Consider the following 19,253-nt stretch of genomic DNA (forward strand, 5'->3'; position numbering starts at 1 on the left):
AACTTCTATCTTTTCGTTGTTTCATTATCGATCGATCGGAATTCATTAACGGCAGCGATAACCGTAGGATTCCTTCGCCGAAACACACGCGTTTTTTTTTCTACTAACTGCTATTTACACAATGGATTCGCCAGCTAAGCGAAAAGGATGTCCTCTTCTTGTTGTCGGACTTTACCATCCTACACCTCTTCCTGTTCGTGTTTCGTCGCGTCATCATCTCGCTTCGAATCCCCGACACGTCCGACGTAGCGGAAAGCTAATTCGAGGGTCGTCGCGATTCATTGCCATGCCGTTTGTCGAAACAGTTGGAAAGTTTGGCTTAAATTGAACATATTGTATACCGCATGTCCCCAATGCTCTATACAAATTTTTCTATTAATTTCAAATAATATAGATATGTTAAATATGGTGATACTAATATTCTGTTAATATAACATAAAATAACATAAAATTAATGCGAACTTCATAGTAATTTAAAATAAATTTTGTGTAAAATCAACATATTTTTAATGATAAAACTAATTTGGAAAAATTGACGGCTTATAGTCATTCTCATTTTTTGTAAAATAAAAATCAACATTTTTTTCTGTAAATTTAATAGATAAATTCTGTCACTAATAATACGGAGCATATCTATTGTGTAAAATTAAAAATAAGTGCACCTTTGTGCAATTATTTTTGCACCTTTTTTCAGTAACTTTAATAATTTCTAATATTCGAGTTTAATTAACACAACAATATATTAAATTAACACATAAATATGTTAAATATTTAACACAAAAATTTTAACCGTCATATTTTTTTAACAAGAAAAAATTTTTTAATTATGAAACACATATTCTATATTTATGTATGTATGGTGTGTGTGTGTGCGTGCGTGTGTGTGTGTGTGTGTGTGTGTGTGTGTGACAGCCATTTATAAAAAAAATTTTAATATTACACAAATAATAATTACTCATTTTCTCATGATTTGTCCGCGTTTCTCACAGTCCGTTGCCGTTTCGTAGAAATTTCTTTTTTAAGCAATGTTTCTTTGCAACAAACAAGAGGATATCGACGTGACTCTCGAAACGGCTTTCGCCGATGCATTCTCGGCCGCGTAGCTTTTCTAGAAATTTTCTCATGACGACTTCCCGGTTCGTTTGCGGAGAAATTTCGCGTTCAATTAAGCCGCTTCGCGCCACCTCGAGAATTAACGTCCGTTTCTCGAGAGAAGCGGCGCGAATGAAGCCACCGAGGAAACACGTGTCGCACTCGAATGAATGCTTCCTCTGTCCTCACGTCCGTTACTCCTCCCTCCCCCGTCCCGCTTCATCGTCCCGCATCCCCTTTCTTCCTTGACGTTTTTCGCCTTATCAATGTAAACGGAGGAACAAAAGACGATTTAGAAAAGAGGAGGAAGAGACGACATGTCACGTGGGCGAGAGAAATTTCTCACCACATCTGCCGAGATTAATGCGAGGAAGTTATCTATGATAAAATGACAAGATCGAAATATGAGGGAGTTATAAATTGGGAGCAAGATAAGATACACGCTCCCTTGTCGGCAAAACGAGACGTCTCCCCTACGGCATCTCCTTCGCGTCGTCGTGTACATATATTTCCGTGTTGATGCCCGCGTAACGACTTTGTTTGATGTAACTTGTCTTTCGTTCACCAGTCATTGACATCGACGTACGACTATTTTTCCCGACCGTCGCATTGTGCGGCAACGCTTGCGGAGATTCACAATAGCCTTTGTCGTCGGACGACCCAAGTTTTGTGTACATATATATATATATATATATATATATATATATATATATATATCGAAGAAAAGAGGAGAGTGTCGCTTTCGAAAGACGAACGGGGAATTATTCGAATTCGAAGTTAAATCACCCACCAGGGGATGGAAAAAATGCGCAAAAATTCTCTGTCCGTATATGTTTATTTGCATTGGAGCGGATTTAAAATCACGACCGGACGGGACCGAACGAAGCCTCGTTGGCTAAAAGGGAAGGGAACGGATCTTCTTGGCGCAAGGTGTCTCACGAAGAAAGGCCGCAAAGTCAGCAGCCTGCGCGCGCGTCCGAAATGCACACAAAAAGCTTATGGGCGCGGTGCCGCATTGTCCGGCGGCATCGTGAGGGGGATGCAAGGACAGGGGCGAGAGAGAGAGAGAGAGAGAGAGAGAGAGAGGAAGAGGGAGAAAGGGGGGAGGGACGATGTAAAAAGTGAGATAATAATAAATGACTCGCACGAAAGGCGAATGCTTGATTTACATGAGAAGATCGATGGTCACGAGAAAGGGGATGCGCGTTCTCTCTCGGCCAGTTTGTGCCCCCCCCTCCCCCTCCCCCTCCCCACGTGCTTCTCTCTCCCCTCCCCTCTCATTCCTCGCACATTTATTTTTCGCGAAAGGAAACTCGTCGCTTGACGACGTTCGTCGTCGATGACGTTTCGCGGCGAAAATTTTTCGTCAGAGGAGAAGGGAGTCCCTTGGAAGAGGTGAGTTCTGTCTCTAGGGGGGAGAGGGGCGGGGGAAGCTAGTTTGCTGAAACAACGAGCGGAATAACGCGGTTACGAGTTCAGCGATCACGAGCTGCGACTAATTGAATTGCGACTCGCAACGAGACTGCCGCGAGAGACGGCAAAATTGCCCCCCTGCATCGCGAAATAAGTACCGACTCGCGCAGCGTAATTTCAGCGTAAGACGGGCGTGCGCGATCGGTGGGTACGCTCCTGAAGGAGAAAAAAAAAAAGGAAGAAAAAAACGTTCCCTCCCGCGCACCTACGCTAACGGGTTTACCTTGTAATTACTACTAACGAACCGTTTGTTTCGCCAGACGAGACAATGCGAGCCACTTCTGCATGTTTGCGGCGCTCGTCGCCCGTGGTTTATGATACTCCGCCATCGGTTTAATTTCAAACAAGAAGAAGAGAGAGAGAGAGAGAGAGAAAGGAAATCAAATATATCGTGGAATAAAATTGATTTCAGACAAAGTTTCGGATAAATTCATTTCTGTGCGGACATTTCTCTCTCGAATCCGAATTCATCATGGGAATGAGGATTTTTAATGAGCGGATTCGCGCTCGGTCTGAAGTTTACTAAAAAAAAAAAAAAACTGCGAACTTAATTTTGTTGGAATTAAATATTCGAGAGATTTATTCGGCGAGACGTAAAAACGAAGGCGTGGTTCATACAGTTCGCGAATTCTGAAATCGCGGTTATTATATTTACACAGAGGCGCCGTGAATCAATCGTGACAGGATAAAAAATTCCCCCTCCACCCCTCCCTCTTATGTGACGGGCGTTCGTCTGGAAAGTGCTCACGGGCAGGTGCATTCTCGCCAAGGCAAGCAAAGCGAGGCCGTTCTACGCTACTGGCTGGCCGCGCGCTGACTGACAGCGCACACACACGCGCACACGCACACGCACACGCACACGCACACACGCGCACACGCACACACGCGCACATCGTGCCGAATGGCAACAGTTACACGAGGCCGTACGCGAATTCCGGTAGCGCACCACGGTAACGGTGAACGTTTTTCCGCAACGCGGTCGCCGTCGCTTCCTGATCGCACGCGAAACCGGAAGCCATCCCGTGACAGACCGTCGATCCTGACGGTGCCGATCCCGCGACCGATACCGCGCGCGGATTTGTCATTTTCACAACGCCTCGTTTCACCGCGAACACGCACTTCCGTCCTTCCTTCCTTCCTTCCGCGTCCGAAACGCTTTAACGTGCATGTCCGCCATCGGAAGCGTTTTAATCCTAAATTATGGTGAAACTGCAAAAAAAACTGACTGAAACTTCAGATACGCAAAGTGTCTGCAATTTTCAGACAGAACGCTGTCTGAATGTTCAGACACATTTCAATTTTCAGAAATTTTTAAACTTTTATGAACTCTCAGAGAAACGATTCTAATGATTGACAGATGAATTTTTTGTTCAGACACTTTGATCTGAAAATTTCTACAAAAATGTGTCTGAACCTTTTTTCAGACTTCTAGATCTGAAAATTTAGATAAAATTGTGTCTGAATTTTTAAGAAATTTTTTACAGTGTAAGCAAACTTAAAATTGTACATGACATATTGAAAGAGAAGGAAAAAAACTCGATTAAATTCGTCAACATAATAGAAGATTAATTTATCTTTTTATTTCAATCTTATTGAAAAATTCTCGAGAAATGACAAACACAAAAATTAATTTTTTCATTTCAATCTTATTGAAAAATTCCCGAGAAATGGCATACACAAAAGTGTCGTATTTAATATAAATGCAGTGGAAAACGCGCGATCGCCCTCATCAAACTCATAATCTTATTTCATATTTCTTCTTTTACATGGCCATAAATCTAATTATGCGGGACCTATAGAAAGCGCTTTGCCGGCTTCCTCCGGCTTTTTTTTCTTTCCCGAGGCTCATCGCGCCAACAGCCGTGAAATTCCAATCTTACGTCCTCGCGCGGGAAAAGGGTGAAAGGGCGAAGGGAGGCCGGACTGCGTGGAAAATCGGGAGACATTCACCGGAATTCGAGGGTGTTCTTCCTCCCAATGAATGTTCGCGAATAAATAATTCATGGCGCTTCCGAGGACGCGGCGCGGGAAAAAAAAAACGACGGGGTCCTGTTTGTCCGCGATGACGTGCCAAGACTGACAGGAGGCAGAAGAGCGTGAAGGAATGAAGTGAAGAAAAATGAATGACTGTTAGAACAGGATCCTCTATGTTGACAGAGCGCAACGGAAAAAGGAAGGCACAAAAAGGAAGAAGGACTTAGTCCATGCCTTTTCCTTGGAACCTTTTTCGTCAACCTCAAGGATCGTTCTGGGATTTTCTCTCCTACCTCGAAGTAGCCTTGAATATTTCTGTAGTTTTTTATCGATATACATTTGCATGTTTTTTTTCTCTTTCTCTCTCTTTCTTTATTAAAAAGTTAAATTATAATCGGTGATTAATCAGATTAAAAAAAATTAATAATTCGAAAGAATCACCCAGTAGGTGAGGCACACATTCCGCATGTCTTACCTTAAAAACTAAGTAACAAACGGCTTCCTGAGTTTTATGCGGCCATGGGCCAACCGCAAACGGGACGGAATGAAACGTACAGCGACGTGCATTAAGCTGCAACCGCGCACAACCGTTCGTGACGTTCTCCGTTCTTTGAAACTCGTACATATTCATAGACTTCCATAACGAAAATTCGATATAATGATTATCGTTGTTATTCCCTTAATATATTAAGAAAAAAATATGAAAGGAAGCTACACACTTAATAAATATATTCATTTAAGAAATATTCGAATTTGAATTGCGTATATAAACGAAATTTTATAAATTCTTGTGATAGAAAATTTTTCATATTTTTTATAATTTATAATTTTTTAATTTTTAATTTTTTATAATAATTTTGTCAACAATAATTTATTTTTTTTTGCCACTATTAATAAGTGGCTCATTTTTGTGGCCCCGTTAATAATGCCAACGCTAATTCTTACGAAAGGAATTATAGGCAATCGCATATTTCTTCGAGCGTTTGCCTGAATAACGTTGCCTCTCCGCGGAAAGAGAGAGCGATACAATACGACGCGTCATTGTTCTTCTACGTGCAATTCCAGAATGTCGCACAACTTTCCTTTTTTTCTGCTCGAAATGCTAAGATAAGAACTTTGCACGCACGACGAGAAACGCGACGTACTCTAGTCTAGTTTTATTAAATAATATATTTCTCCATAAAACGTGCCTGTGCGTACGTTTTCGCTGGATATACATATTTGTACGGCTTTTCCGGTCGTCAACTATTTTGCAGTGTGTATTGGTGGTATGAGAATAAATGGGAGAAGTTATTAAGAATATTTTGGCTGTACAATTGTAGCAATAAACTGTTTGAAAAAATAAAATATAGAAAGAATTAAAATATAAAAAGGATTAGAAAAAGAATTAAAGTATCACAAAATAATATGGTTTTCGTCTTCGTAAAAGAAAATAATTTTAATTAATATTTTTCCTTTGATTTATGATAAAAATTTTTGATTGTAAATACCTCCTAAAATCAACTCCAAGAAACAAAGAAAAACGAGTAATTTGCAAAAAGAGAGAAGGAGACAGATAATATTTTTCTATAGTTTTTAATAAATAACTTTTAAACGAGTAAGTAGATCTAAATCAAATTTTGCACAAATATCTATTAGAGCTTTCTTGATACATGTGAGAATTTTTACTTTGTTGACAATGTTTTTTCTTTATTCAAATTTCTCAATAAGTGCTACAATACGCGAGTTTCCATAAGAATCAATAGTAACTTCAAACTTAAATAATTTCCAAACCGAAAACTGTGCTCAGGTTTTGCACAGATATTCAGAAGAAATAGTAAAACAATCTACGAAATTTTCATGCTCTTGTCAATGTTTTGGTATATACATCCTTATCGATATTTTTCGTTCCGCGCCAATAAAGAAATCAAGACAGTTTTAAATGCACGAACTTTCGAATAATAGCCCGATATGTTTGTTCAACCGAGAAGCTTTCAGAGCGACAGGATGCGGGCCTAGAAACGGATCGCTTTTATTTATGGATCATTCACACGCGTATGCGCGCGACACGCTCGCTTTCTGGTGCTTAATGGGCCGTGAGAGCGATCTTCTTTCTTGAAGAGACTTGGACTTCCAAGGGCATTCGGCGACTCGCTGAGAAATAGCACGTTCGTCGGTGTACGCTTGCCGCTCGACAGCTTCCCGAGAATATGTCGTTTCCACCAGAAAACTCGGATTTGTACGAGCAGAAATCCTTAAACAGATGTGTCCACGCATAAACAGGTACCCAAGTGTGTCTTACAAAAATTCGTACATCTCACAAATCTCTCCAATCGCTGAAGTAACAACATTCTTTCCATGAAGTCTTCCTTTATCATCAAGCATCGGGCGCGAAGTTTCGATAGAAAAAAACTTGGCGACTTCACCTCCATAATTTGGCGCAATCAACATTTTCGAATAACGTAATTGTTGACGCAATCGATGCGCTTGGTTGATTAAAAGGAAAATAAAAAAATTGATGCACCCACTTGACGAGGTTGGCCGATGAGTCAGATACATTACTTCGTAACGCGTTCGTGGAAAAAATCTCACGGACTAAAGAGCTTTGTCCGCGTAGACAAATAGAATGATCATGAATTTATAGTGACTCACGGGTGTGAAAATCATCGTAGAGAAGGTGCGTGATCGGTAACATCCGCAGGATCCGCAAACCACGCGTAATTTGTCTTTATCTAGCTTTATGATTCGTTAATGATCACTTGGATTAAAGGAACGCCGATTACTGGAACTGGAAATTCTGATGAAAGAAAGCCGCAAGGAAAAATGAAAAATGATCTTCAATATTATAAATAACAATTACATAGAAAAGGCACAAGGAGCAATTAAGGGTCTATGTCGAAATATTGACAAAAGCATGAAAATTTCGTAGACTGTTTTACTATTTCTTCTAAATATCCGTGCACAAGCAGAGTATAATTCTCTTAACGGTTTGGAAATTATTTAAGTTTAAATTTATTATTGATTTTTGGGAAATCGCGTATTGTAGCACTTATTGAGAAATTTGACAAGGAAAAAACATTGTCAACAAAATAAAAATTTTCACATATATTAAGAAATCTCTAATAAATATTTGTGCAAAACTTGATTTAGATCTACTTACTCGTTTGAAAGTAATTTACTAAAAATTGTAGAAAAATATTATTTGTCTCTCTCTCTCTCTCTCTCTCTCTCTCTCTTTACAAATTACTCGTTTTTTTGTTTCTTGTAGTTCATTTCAGGAAGTATTTACGATCAAAAGTTTTTGTCATAAATTAAAAAAAATATTAATTACAACTATTTTTTTTTTTCAAGAATCATATTTTGTGATACTTTAACTTTTTTTATAACCCGGATTTATTTATTTGATTTTCCAAATAGCATAAACGTAAGAAATGTTTTTTTTTTAATTTTGATAGTTTTTTGCTGCTATTAGAAAGCTAATACATTCTTGACAAATGTATAAAATAAACTAAAATTGAAAAAACAAAACTTACACGACTAATTTTAATCAATTAAAAAACAAAAATCAACAAAAAAACATTACATTATTTAAATTTGATTGCAAAAAAAAAATTAATTTTATAACTTTTGTAAAAGCGATTTTAATATCAGTATCACATGATTAATACAAAATATCCATTTGATGACCATTCAGCGCAATTCATCGATGTGATAAAAAAAAATGTAAAGAAGATGAAGACATATTCTTCATGCTTTCTGTCACTTACGTTTTTCTAAATTCTTCGAAAGCAATCGTGACGCTACCAAACGTCAAATGACAACGAGATGTGATCGCATCCCCGATGCGAATTTTATGAAAACAGCGACGCTTTCTCTCCGATAATACATCGTGAGATTTTTTTTTCAGCATCCGAGAGAGACAAATGTAACGCTGCTATTTCTAGCGCTTTCCAAACGCGCGGCGCGACACGAAATTCCGCTGTACAAGTCTATAAAAAAGTTCCTCGAAACCTGTCATGTAACTTGTCAGGATTGACATGTTAGACTCACATGACTCATCTCGATACGCATGCATTTCGCAGGGTAATTTTGAATTAAATATAAAAATCGATTAAATTAAATTAAATATTGACGAATATATTAAAAATCCTAAATTTGTCAATATTTATTGCGTGTAATTTACTAATAATTTTTCATTTTCCGATATTATCTGACGCCATTACGACAATCCCCCCTCTTGCATCTACGGCAATTCACAGAGACTAATTTTCTACGGGATTAGACTTTCCATTGTTGTCCATTGTAAGAATGGCGACAGTAAGAAAGTGAAACGAACGGAGTTACCCAACACCCGATGGTGAACAAAGGGTTAATCGGCGGGGTTCTTTGGGGGCGCAAATTTTCCTTCTGACGAAAGGGATTATTTCTGGACAAAAGCGGCTTGTCGTAGATCGTTGTGACACAAAACATTCATCGACATCCGCCCACGCGAAGGAAGAATGCAAGTGAAAGATCTTAAGACAGAAGGTATAAACGTCCATTTTCCTTGTTACTATTGCACCGAAAGAATCCCAAGCATCCCGTCAATCGTGTCCTTCTGATAACTCAATGCTCGTAAACGTCCTTCACTGTGATAAATTTCGGAAAGCACCTAATACGAGAAACGCTTAATGGATCCCCTCTTTTTCGGAGCAATTGGAAGCGGTGAATGTTCGGCATTCATCGAATTCCAAAATGCGGATTCGATCGATGGATAACATCGAATATCATTAAATTAATTAAGAACCAAGTTTACTTTGCAGAGTCAAAAAAAATTTATTTATTTTACATTTTTTGAAAGTTTTTCTGAAAAATGTCTTTCAAATTATATTGAAAAATTCATAAAATTGATGGAGTTAAAACTTTGCATAAGATAGCCCCTGAAATAAATTTTTGTAAAACTTTAAACACATTCTTTTTAAACATTTTTCAAAGTTGGTGTATCAGATATTTTGAAAACTAATGGACCGAATGAACTTCAATTTTTTTTAAATAAAAGAGAATACTTTTTTGGACACTAAATCTAATAAGAATTTAAAAAGTTAAAATTTAAAATTTTTTTGACCTTCAAGAAATGAAAAAATTTCAGCAAAATTGTGAAATATTTAATTTAAAAATGACATTAATTTATAATTTTTTTTTAATAAAATTAAATTCAGTATTCCAAAAATTCTACAAAATAAAACTAGATCGAGTTTTTTTATTTCACAAAATTTTACTAGTGACATGTTAAATTATCAACAAAAAAGAAAACTACATATTCAAGATTTAAAAATACTAACGCATTGTTTAAATATCAATAAAAACATATATAGTAAAGATCTCAATTTTTAATATTGCTGAAAAAAAATTTCTAAAAATCATCAATTTTTCATATTACTAGAAATGAATTGCCCCCTTAATTGACGATGCTTTTATTCTGCAGATTGTATAGATATTTTTACAATTCATGACAGAAATTTGGCGAATTACTGCTGCTAAAATAAATTGTCGAAAAATAGTTTTTTTTGACAATTTATTTAGATAATTTAATATCGCCGAAACAAAAGACGTGGACGACTTTCTCATTTATCCGCGAATTATTGTCGTCTCGAGGACAGACTCAGATTGTCTCGCAGGCGCCGTAAGATTGAAGGAAGACGACGAACGAGTATTCGTTCGTCGCGGCGAAATCTATTTCTATCCCGGAGTCGAGCAAAAATAGTCGCCTGAGTACCGTGATGAGAAACGTAGGCGCGTTTGATGCCGTTTTCGGTCGATAGTCGTTGAGTCTGAATCGAGTGAGCGAGGAGTAACCACGGGGTACCGATGATACCACCACGCACGTCGCCCACGCCTTTCAATCGGATGACGTCAATCTCTCGATTCGTTGCCCTCTTATGTCTTCCCTCGCATTTTTTTCTCTTTTTCGCGAAGATAGAATTACGATCTTACGTCGTAAACTAAAGCGTAATGAGCGCGTTCATGACGTAAATCTTTGAAGGCGCACCCTTTCGGACGCGAATCGAAACGCGTGTTCAACCTGAAATCGACGTCGATGGCTTCGATCGCTATGCCTCGTGTTCTATCAGCTAATTCGGGATTGAGCCGAGGAATTGCGGAGGTCGAATCGCTCCGAAATCTCCTCCGACAATCCGCACTCGCGGCTCGCGCGATGAAATATTCATCAGGCTAATAAACGCGATCGTTCGCGTCGACGAAGTACGGCTTTTACTTTCGATATGCACGATCGTAAGACAGATACAATCAAATGCTGGCAATATATGCGAGATTTCTTGCGCCGCTCGTTTACCAGGCGTTCGCGATAAACCCGTGAATCATCGATTCTCCTCCGACTTAATCTCGAAACCGCGGCGCGAATATTAATAGCACTACCATTTACGATTGGCGCTATTGAACGCGACGAGAACAAAAGTTCACATTGACGGAGAGAGGATATCTATAAGCAGTACATTAAGATTAAAATATATCGCAAATAAAAACTGATTCAGTCAAGATAAAATGAATCAGTTCTCTCATGTCTTTTTTTTTAAATCTGCATTTCAGGCGAGCTGTACGTGGAAGATCTGAATGAAAGGAGGACGGTTTCTATCAGGATGGGCTGGCTGTGGGTTGAAGGTACCCCGATGAGATTACCCTTAAGAGCGTTGAATCTCCGTCAAGCATCGCCCAGCCTCTGTCAACCGCATACGTTTGCTCTCGGATTTACCCTCAGCGATTCGGAGGGCCGTTCTCTCGCCACATTTTGGGTAATTATTACCGCTGATTAAGATCTCTCGTTTTTAATCTTATTTTTAATTAAAATAGACGGATATAAAAATTCGCCGATTTCCTTAAGAATCGCGAATTTTGTGAGAAATCGATTTTCCATCCTATTGAAGAGAAATGCCTCTCCCGCTATACCTGACCAGCGCAACAACAATGTTGGAGGGCTAGAACTCTCCTCGCGAGAACAGAAGGTATTCGTGATTTGGCACGGTTCCACGGACGAGACGGAATCTTTCGCCGATCGAAATGACGGTGACCGTAAGAGAACGAAGAGAATGAAGATAAGGTGAGAAGGCGAAGATAGGAATAGCCGAGGAAGAGAGAGGAATAATATGCGCCAATGCAATTGCATGTAAACGGCCTTTATCTTCGGCACGATCCGTTTCCTCGGCCGTAAGCACTTTCGCGGGCCTCCCGGTTTCGCCGCAACTTCTAATTACGGTTTCCCGCCGGCCGGCGTCGCCATTCGATTTCTAACGCGTTATACAATCCCCGCGAGCGAGCAGAACGCGCCCGAGTTACCTATCTACCGTGAGGAGTCGAGCGCCGATCTCTAGAAGATCGTCCAAAATTCAAATCGCTCGCGAATTTCTCCTCGCTTTGCATAGAGAAGCTACTCGTCGCTCTCAGATTCACGATCGGTCGCTTTCAGATTCACGAGATGAGGAGAAGAACTCGTTTCACGAGTTTCGCCCAGGCGCGGATTTTCACCTTCCCCTTTTCTTCTCTCTCCACTCGCGGAATAATCCAATTAGAGCTCTCTTCTCTAGAACGATGAGAGTCATTCCTCGTCGACTTTAATGAAAATCGCCCTGATTACTGGATAAGGCATTCGAAATACGCGAGAGACATCCTTGCCGCAAGGTCGCGGATCGTCTGATGGAGAAGAAGCGATATCGATGCACGTGACGCAAGACACACGCCCGGTTCGTCCGCCTGGCCCCCGTCAAATCACGAGATCTTAAATAAGGCCAGTAGGCAAGGTCAACATACCCGCTTGGCCGATTCGCACTCCGTGATAAATGCGTGGGAGATTGTTACACCGTTCTCCCATGACCCGCCATTGTCAAGGAGTCCCACCACGCTCGCTCTCGTATAGCCTCTCGAGGAGGACTTCATCGCCTCTTTGTGAAACTTCAAGGACGCTGCCTTGCTTGCTGGCGCGTGGTCTGTCAATTGGACGAGTCCTTCGACATTGTAATGATTTTCGCGTTTTTATGCTGAGTCAGTTTAATGATGTTAATTGAAGCAATTATGGTAACAACGCGAACCTCATTGATGATTAACAATCGTGAACGATCATGAACGTCGCACTTTACGTGGAAATAAACGAGCTCGCATACGATTTTGCCGTCACGGTTTTCGATCGAAAGCGGGTTTTCCACGATAGATAGACAACGAACGATAGCGCGAAACCTGTTGGCGAGCTTTTTTCCAGACACGATATCGGCCAGTGTCGTCGAACCGACAGTATACGCGCGCGAAGGTCACATTTAGCAAGCAAGACGACAGGGAAATTTGTTTCCTGTCGAAGATGGTAATGATCGACGCGCCGTCGGTGGTTAACGAGTAAATTCCACGGTGTTTGGAGTCGGTCGTTCGCGTGAGTTTCGAGCGAACCGGCGACTTTCGAATCGCCAACCCAGCCAGCGAAATCATGTGTCACGGTCGATCCTGCGGGTAGACAGATCCGTTCGACTACTCGATGCAGCATCCTGATATCTACCTATCTACCTACCGTACGAGAATATGAAATCCGAACACGCATAACCATCGGCGATGCTGCCAATGATCCTACATACCCGTTATCCTATATATCAGACCATCCATCTACCCATCTACCTGTCTGAAAACTTTCATATTGCGGTCATCGATCAGATTTTATTTAATCGCTTCGATCCTTATCCATCACTTTAATCCTCGCGAAAGTCATAGAACATTTAAGTATCTAGAGAAAGAGATGATTATTAATATAATTAGAAGGAAGAGATAGAGAGAGAAAGAAAATCATCTGAGATGCTAAAATATTAAAATAAGACAAGAACTATATATTATACATATATATAAATATATATAAATATAAATATAATATTTTAGTAAAATATTTATTACATATAAGAAAATGTCTTTTATAAAATATTGTTAAGAACCCAAAAATATATTTTGTCTATAACAATTATTGCTAAAGATATTAAAACGCAACACGTCAATGTTTTTATGTGTTTAGGCGGACACGGAACCGATCTATTGGTCCTGGGTGAGAGCGATCGCGGCCGAATTAGTTCGGCAGACGCCGTTCCGCGCACAACGATGTTTAAACTTTCTGGAGATACTGACTATCTGCCCGAGAGGACCTATTCCGTTGCCGGACAGCCCAACCGAAACTAGGAGACGATCCCGCAGCGAATTACGTTGCTGGCCGAGTGACTCGCCGATAGAGAAGACGACGATGAGCACGACGACAATAGTCCTCGACGAGTCCAGGAGGAGAGCGAGGAGCGAGTTGCGCGGTTGGTCCAGCAGCAACTCGAGCGACGAGGACCTCCTGGGAGAATTTCGTAGCATACCCGCTGTGATAAGCGCCAAGGACCAACCGGTCGTTAGAGCGTGGGGTTGCAGCGAGAGCAGTGAGGGTAGTGACGACAGTCTCCCTTGGGGTGGCGTATGCCGGTCCAGCGTGGACTCGGTTGACGCTAGCAGCGTTCCCCTGCCGGAACCAGAAACGAGGGAGCAGAGGATACAGAGGTATAAAGAGGCACGCAGACGCGAGAATGAGGCGAGGAGTCGGCGAGTTCTCGAAGAGGACGCGAGGCGACGTAGAGCGAGGGCCGAGGAGAACAACAACAACCTGCCCAAAATCTTTGGTAGATCGAGGAGCAGGATTGTCGTCGACTCCGCCAACGACAACGACGACCTACGTCCGATACGCTCGTCCAAGAAGGAGATCCTTGCGTCCATCGACAAGGCACCAACGCAAAATGAAAATTTGATCGTCGACCGATTGCCTCCGATCAAGTCGAACGAATCGTCCACAGTGAGGTTCTCTACCGAGGAAACTCATCGGAACGAGGCGGACAAGCGAAACAACAACAACAGCCCGAAGAACGGAAACGGCAATCCCGGTATACTCAGGTCGGACTTGAACGAGAGGAGAAGCCGCGCGCGCGAGAGAAGGATCTTTCGCGAAAAGGCGCAACAACAATCGATGACTGGCGTCACCATCGCGAGCGTGGAGACTCTTCGAGAACGCAAGGAGCGTCTGGCTCTTCTGTCTTCCAAGATCCCCGTATCTCGTCAATTGTCGCAATTTTACTCGAGGTCCGCTGATTGCCCGGCGATTCCAACCTCCCCGAAATCACCGGACTCCCCATCGGCTCTGAAGCCATCCTGCGAGGAGGACGTCGCCAAACTCCTGGAACGATGTCAAAGGGTGGACCACTACGTGCCGGTGCGGGAGAAGCTCACCTTATTCGAGTCTCTCTCAAGATTAGGCGGTCGCCTGGCCAGAAGCACAGAGGATCTTGGCCGAACATCTTCGAAACCCAGTCCCAGGGGCAAACAACGTGCAAGATCGCTTCACGATCTCAATCGGGGCGCCAGGGCCGTGCCTGTGAGAGAGATGTGCCGGTTCTTCGAGGGCGATCTTTTAGAGCAGGACAGCTGTCAGAAGGCGATGATCCTCGCTAAAACAAGATTCAGCGATCCACCCTCGAAGAGCACCACGTGGAAGGACACGAGTTCGAAGCACGAGGCGTCCTGCATCAGCGCCTCCGCGAGGAAGAAGCATTACTTAAAGTGATTGCGACTGATGAATAGCTCTTTCAGATACTCGATTAGGCACTCGGGAATGAAAAATTACGGCAGTCTCTCAGCAACTATCATCTTTTTCCCCGCGTGAACTCTCATGAAACACGCAAATCTCTCTGCAACTGCGGCGTGAAACGAGAAAATACTTGCCGATCGAGCGATTTACCGGTAATCTTTCCTAAACGCCATTTCCTCAAAACACAGACGCGTCTTAAGCTCTTACTCGTCGTGACTGGCTGAAAAATTTCTTTTCTACCGCGTCAAGGTAAGAAGAATCTCTCGAGAATTTCACACAGCCACACGATGACAATCGGTTTCTCGCGATGGCGCTCGCAGGATTCCCGGTACGCGAAACTAACTCGATTGAATCGCGCTTATCATGTCCTCGCAGATTAGAATCGGCACCGTCGAATCGTGTCGCGACGATTATCACACTTGCGCCGAGAGAAAGTCGCCGAGCGCGCGCGAGAGCCTTTTTTTCCACGCTCGAGGCCCCGGATTGTGCTCGATTCTCTCGATTATATGGGTTGTCGCGATTTCAATGAAGGAAGGGAAAGAGGTATCGGTTATACGCTGCGCTGTCTTACGAAAGTGAGAATAGATGAGATCGGGCGTGAATCCTGGATGGCGAGGGGGAGAGGGAAAGGGGTAACCGCGCCGTATAAATATTTTCCCATCTTGAAATTAGACTTCGTTGCCTCTATTCATCACCCAGACAATCCCGTTTGTCTGTATTTCGAAATACAAAGTATGGCATGTTACATCTATCGCACGATCGTGTGTATCAGTGAGATTGAGCGTGGCCGATCGTGACATGAAGGAAATGGGGGGGAAAAGAGAGAGAGAGAGAGAGAGAGAGAGAGAGAGAGAGAGAGAGAGGATGGGAGAGAGAGAAGGGGAATTGGAGAAACCGGTAATTTACGTTCACCGAGTGATTGCCGTAACGTTGAACACCTGTATGTATACAAACTGTATGCGAGCTGATGGTCGAGCTGATTTTTTTCGATTAGCCTGAATTCGATCGTTCGGATTTTAATCAGGTAATACACAACTCGATCGTTAAATATCTAAAGAGATAAACGAGCATCGCGTGAATGCTTGCAACGTTTTCTCGATTACGATAATCACAAGTGAAATTTGTATATAATCAATTAATCTCATTTTTGTACCTGAAAAATTGTTCTACTTGACCTCTTTCTCTTAGGCTATATTATAGTTTAATTTTTGTTACATTTGTTTCTCGTTGCGATTGTAAATAAGTGTCTAATTATTGATTTATATACTATATATAAAAATATATATACATACATACATACATATATATATATATATATATATATATATATATATATATATTTATCTATGAAAAAAAAACATATAGTCTTTGTTGAGTGTGTTGATGTATATTTGCCATTAGAGTGGCAATCGCCCTTCATTGGATCTCTCGAATTTCCGTTTCGAGGGCCGGAGTACAGACTAGGGGCGACTTCCGCTTATTTCGAATCAGAATGATAATTTCCGCTCGTACGATATTCCCCTCGCTCTCTCATTCCTCCTCGTAACTGATAACAGAGAGACAAGGTGTATAAGAATTTAAGTACATACATTCTAATTCTATATAAAATGGGGAAACGAAATATTCAATTGTTTTGACAGGGAAATCAATACAAGATGTAAAGAAAAAAGATATGTTCGATATAAAAAAGACTTATTAAGAGAAAAAATTTATATCAGTCCAACTTTTTTAAATATTGAAAAATACTGAAAAATGTATTGAAGGAATACTCCCTATAACATGTTTATCATTATACATTTTGATAATTACGTCAGGCTCATTGAAAATCGCGAAAGAACTTGGTGAGCAGCCGAGAGAGAGAGAGAGAGAGAGAGAGAGAGAGAGAGAGAGAGAGAGAGAGACCTGAAAAATAATTTTGTACAGTTAATTGCATCTCCGTCTCTCGAGTGACGTTTCACGCTCGAAGAGGATCGCCACTTATTTTTGTATCTCGTTTGTTGTATAATATATGATCTGCGATTTTCTTGCATATGTTATTTGTATAGAATTGTGAGCGTAATATAGCAAAGTAAAGAGGATTATATATTGTAAAAAAGTGTCGTGAAAGATGATCAATTGAGACGGAGCGATCGAGGATCAACAATAATCTCTTCATTAATTATTCTCATTTAAGGCAATTTTGAAGTCTTATGTGGGCGCAAACTTAATTTTGTCTACTATCTTTATGTAATTTCTTAAGGGAGCATACCCGTTTGGACCTTCGAAAAATGAGTACATTTTCTAGATTTTTTGCAGGGCAAAGATTTGATAAAAATAATTAGATAAAAATAAATTTTTTTTTATAATATTAATACAATTATTAAGTGCTTAAATAAAAATTTTCAGATGAAAAAAATTTTTTTTTAAGGATTATGAGAATATTTGCAGATTTATATTTTCATGTACAGTGTGTTTCTTATTTAAGTACTTAACAATATTGCATTAATATTGTAAAAAAATAAAAACTTTTTATCAAGTTGTTGCGTTACAAAAAAATCTAGAAAATGTATTAATTTTTTGAAAACTCAAACATGTATGACCCTTTAACATGTCAATGACTGGATAAAATATTGATTTGTAATAAAACGAATTATATCTCTCGTTCCGTTATATAAAAATTAATTCATATTAAATCTTGGTACGCGATAACAAATGCTGCAATTACGTAATGATATATTATATAAATTTGATCTAATTTTAACTAAAATTTTAACTTTTCTTCCATCATGTCTCTTCAAAAGGACTTCAAAATATTGTTAGTACCCGATCGCAAAGTCGCCTGCAGTCGACGACCGTCTACAGGGTGATTCAAATGACACCGTCGTTGTATATTTCTGGCTAGATTCGAACGGTGTCATTTATAACGTTGCCACCCGGTACGAAGGGTTGATCGCCAAAGAGGTCTTCTAGTCCCTCGTCGGATAATTCCGAAAAGTTCGCATCCCCGCTGCGTATCTATCCCTCTGATGTACTACGATTTCTATCGCCCCCGCCCACCTACTGAATAATTGTCAAACGGCACGTATATCGCCGTTCGCGGCGAAAGCCGTGCGTCTTTGTATCTACCTTTGTTGTAATAAAAAGGGACGAATAATGGCCGTTATATAAAAGCAAACTGTCGTTAGAAAGCCGGCCGGGCCTTGGCGCGCGTCGGCATTCTCAGCCTGTTTATTTTCCTATATTTATTTACGCACACATACCTTTTTCATCCACGCACCCACGCGAATCGCGAATTTCTTTCTCTCATTCTGTGCCCGGCGATGTATTTCGATCCGAGAAGACGAGACTCGCCAAAACGAGAGGTAAATAAAATACCTTTGTCGCGTGCATCTCTCACGAGTTGATTGTCAAAATAAATGTATGGGATTTAAATTATTTCAAGGAGCAAAAAAACATCGCGATGACGTTCGTAATTTCCACTACGTAAGGCGTTTCACAATTTTGTTTCCATTTGCGTTCGAGTTTCCTTTCCGTGCGCGGATCTCGCTCTCGTTCGTGAAAAACTCGCTAATTATCTCGAGTTTTCGCAAGATCGAACAGGCAGAGATTGCGCATATTCTCACATACATATATGTGAGCGATATCGTGTAGTCTTTTTTTTTCCAGACGAAATATGCCAGAAATTCATGAGCCGCGATTGTTACACGATCTCCTCGGGAAAGTAGTCAGGCACAGAAGCCCGTTTATTTGCGAGATTACGAGAAACTTGTTTGACAGAATATCAGACAAGGAAATACGCGAAAGAAAAAAGAGAATATTTTTTTTTAATAAAAATACACGCTCTTCTCTCTAATTGTTATCTAAACTTTTTTTTTTCTCGAACCGGAAATAACGGTGTCTCAGATTTCCTTGTCTGTAAGCAGTGTTCCATTCGTACTTTGCGCGACTAACGTGTGTGTGTGTGTGTATGTATTTGAGATTCACGTTTACATAACGGTCATTGCGGTGCACTCTATTCCAATGTTTACTCATTTGGTTGTTACGTACAAACTCGCGTGTTTACATCACCCCGCCCACTTATACTATATACCCGTTCGCGTATAATTTTCGTTCCGCACGTTCGCGT

General features: G+C 40.7%; 1 protein-coding gene across 1 annotated transcript in view; it reads left to right on the top strand.

The window, feature by feature from the left end:
- The window catches only part of LOC126850811 (uncharacterized), a 33,847-nt gene extending 15,545 nt beyond the window's left edge, over positions 1–18,302 (top strand). The window contains exons 2-3 of the mRNA XM_050594163.1: positions 11,104–11,306; positions 13,553–18,302. Coding sequence (XP_050450120.1) covers positions 11,104–11,306; positions 13,553–15,124 — 1,775 coding nt within the window. The 3' untranslated portion in view covers positions 15,125–18,302. The remainder of the gene's footprint in view (positions 1–11,103; positions 11,307–13,552) is intronic.
- The last annotated feature ends 951 nt before the right edge of the window (positions 18,303–19,253 follow it).

This window comes from Cataglyphis hispanica, chromosome 7, assembly GCF_021464435.1.
Source record: "Cataglyphis hispanica isolate Lineage 1 chromosome 7, ULB_Chis1_1.0, whole genome shotgun sequence".
Lineage (NCBI taxonomy): Eukaryota > Metazoa > Arthropoda > Insecta > Hymenoptera > Formicidae > Cataglyphis > Cataglyphis hispanica.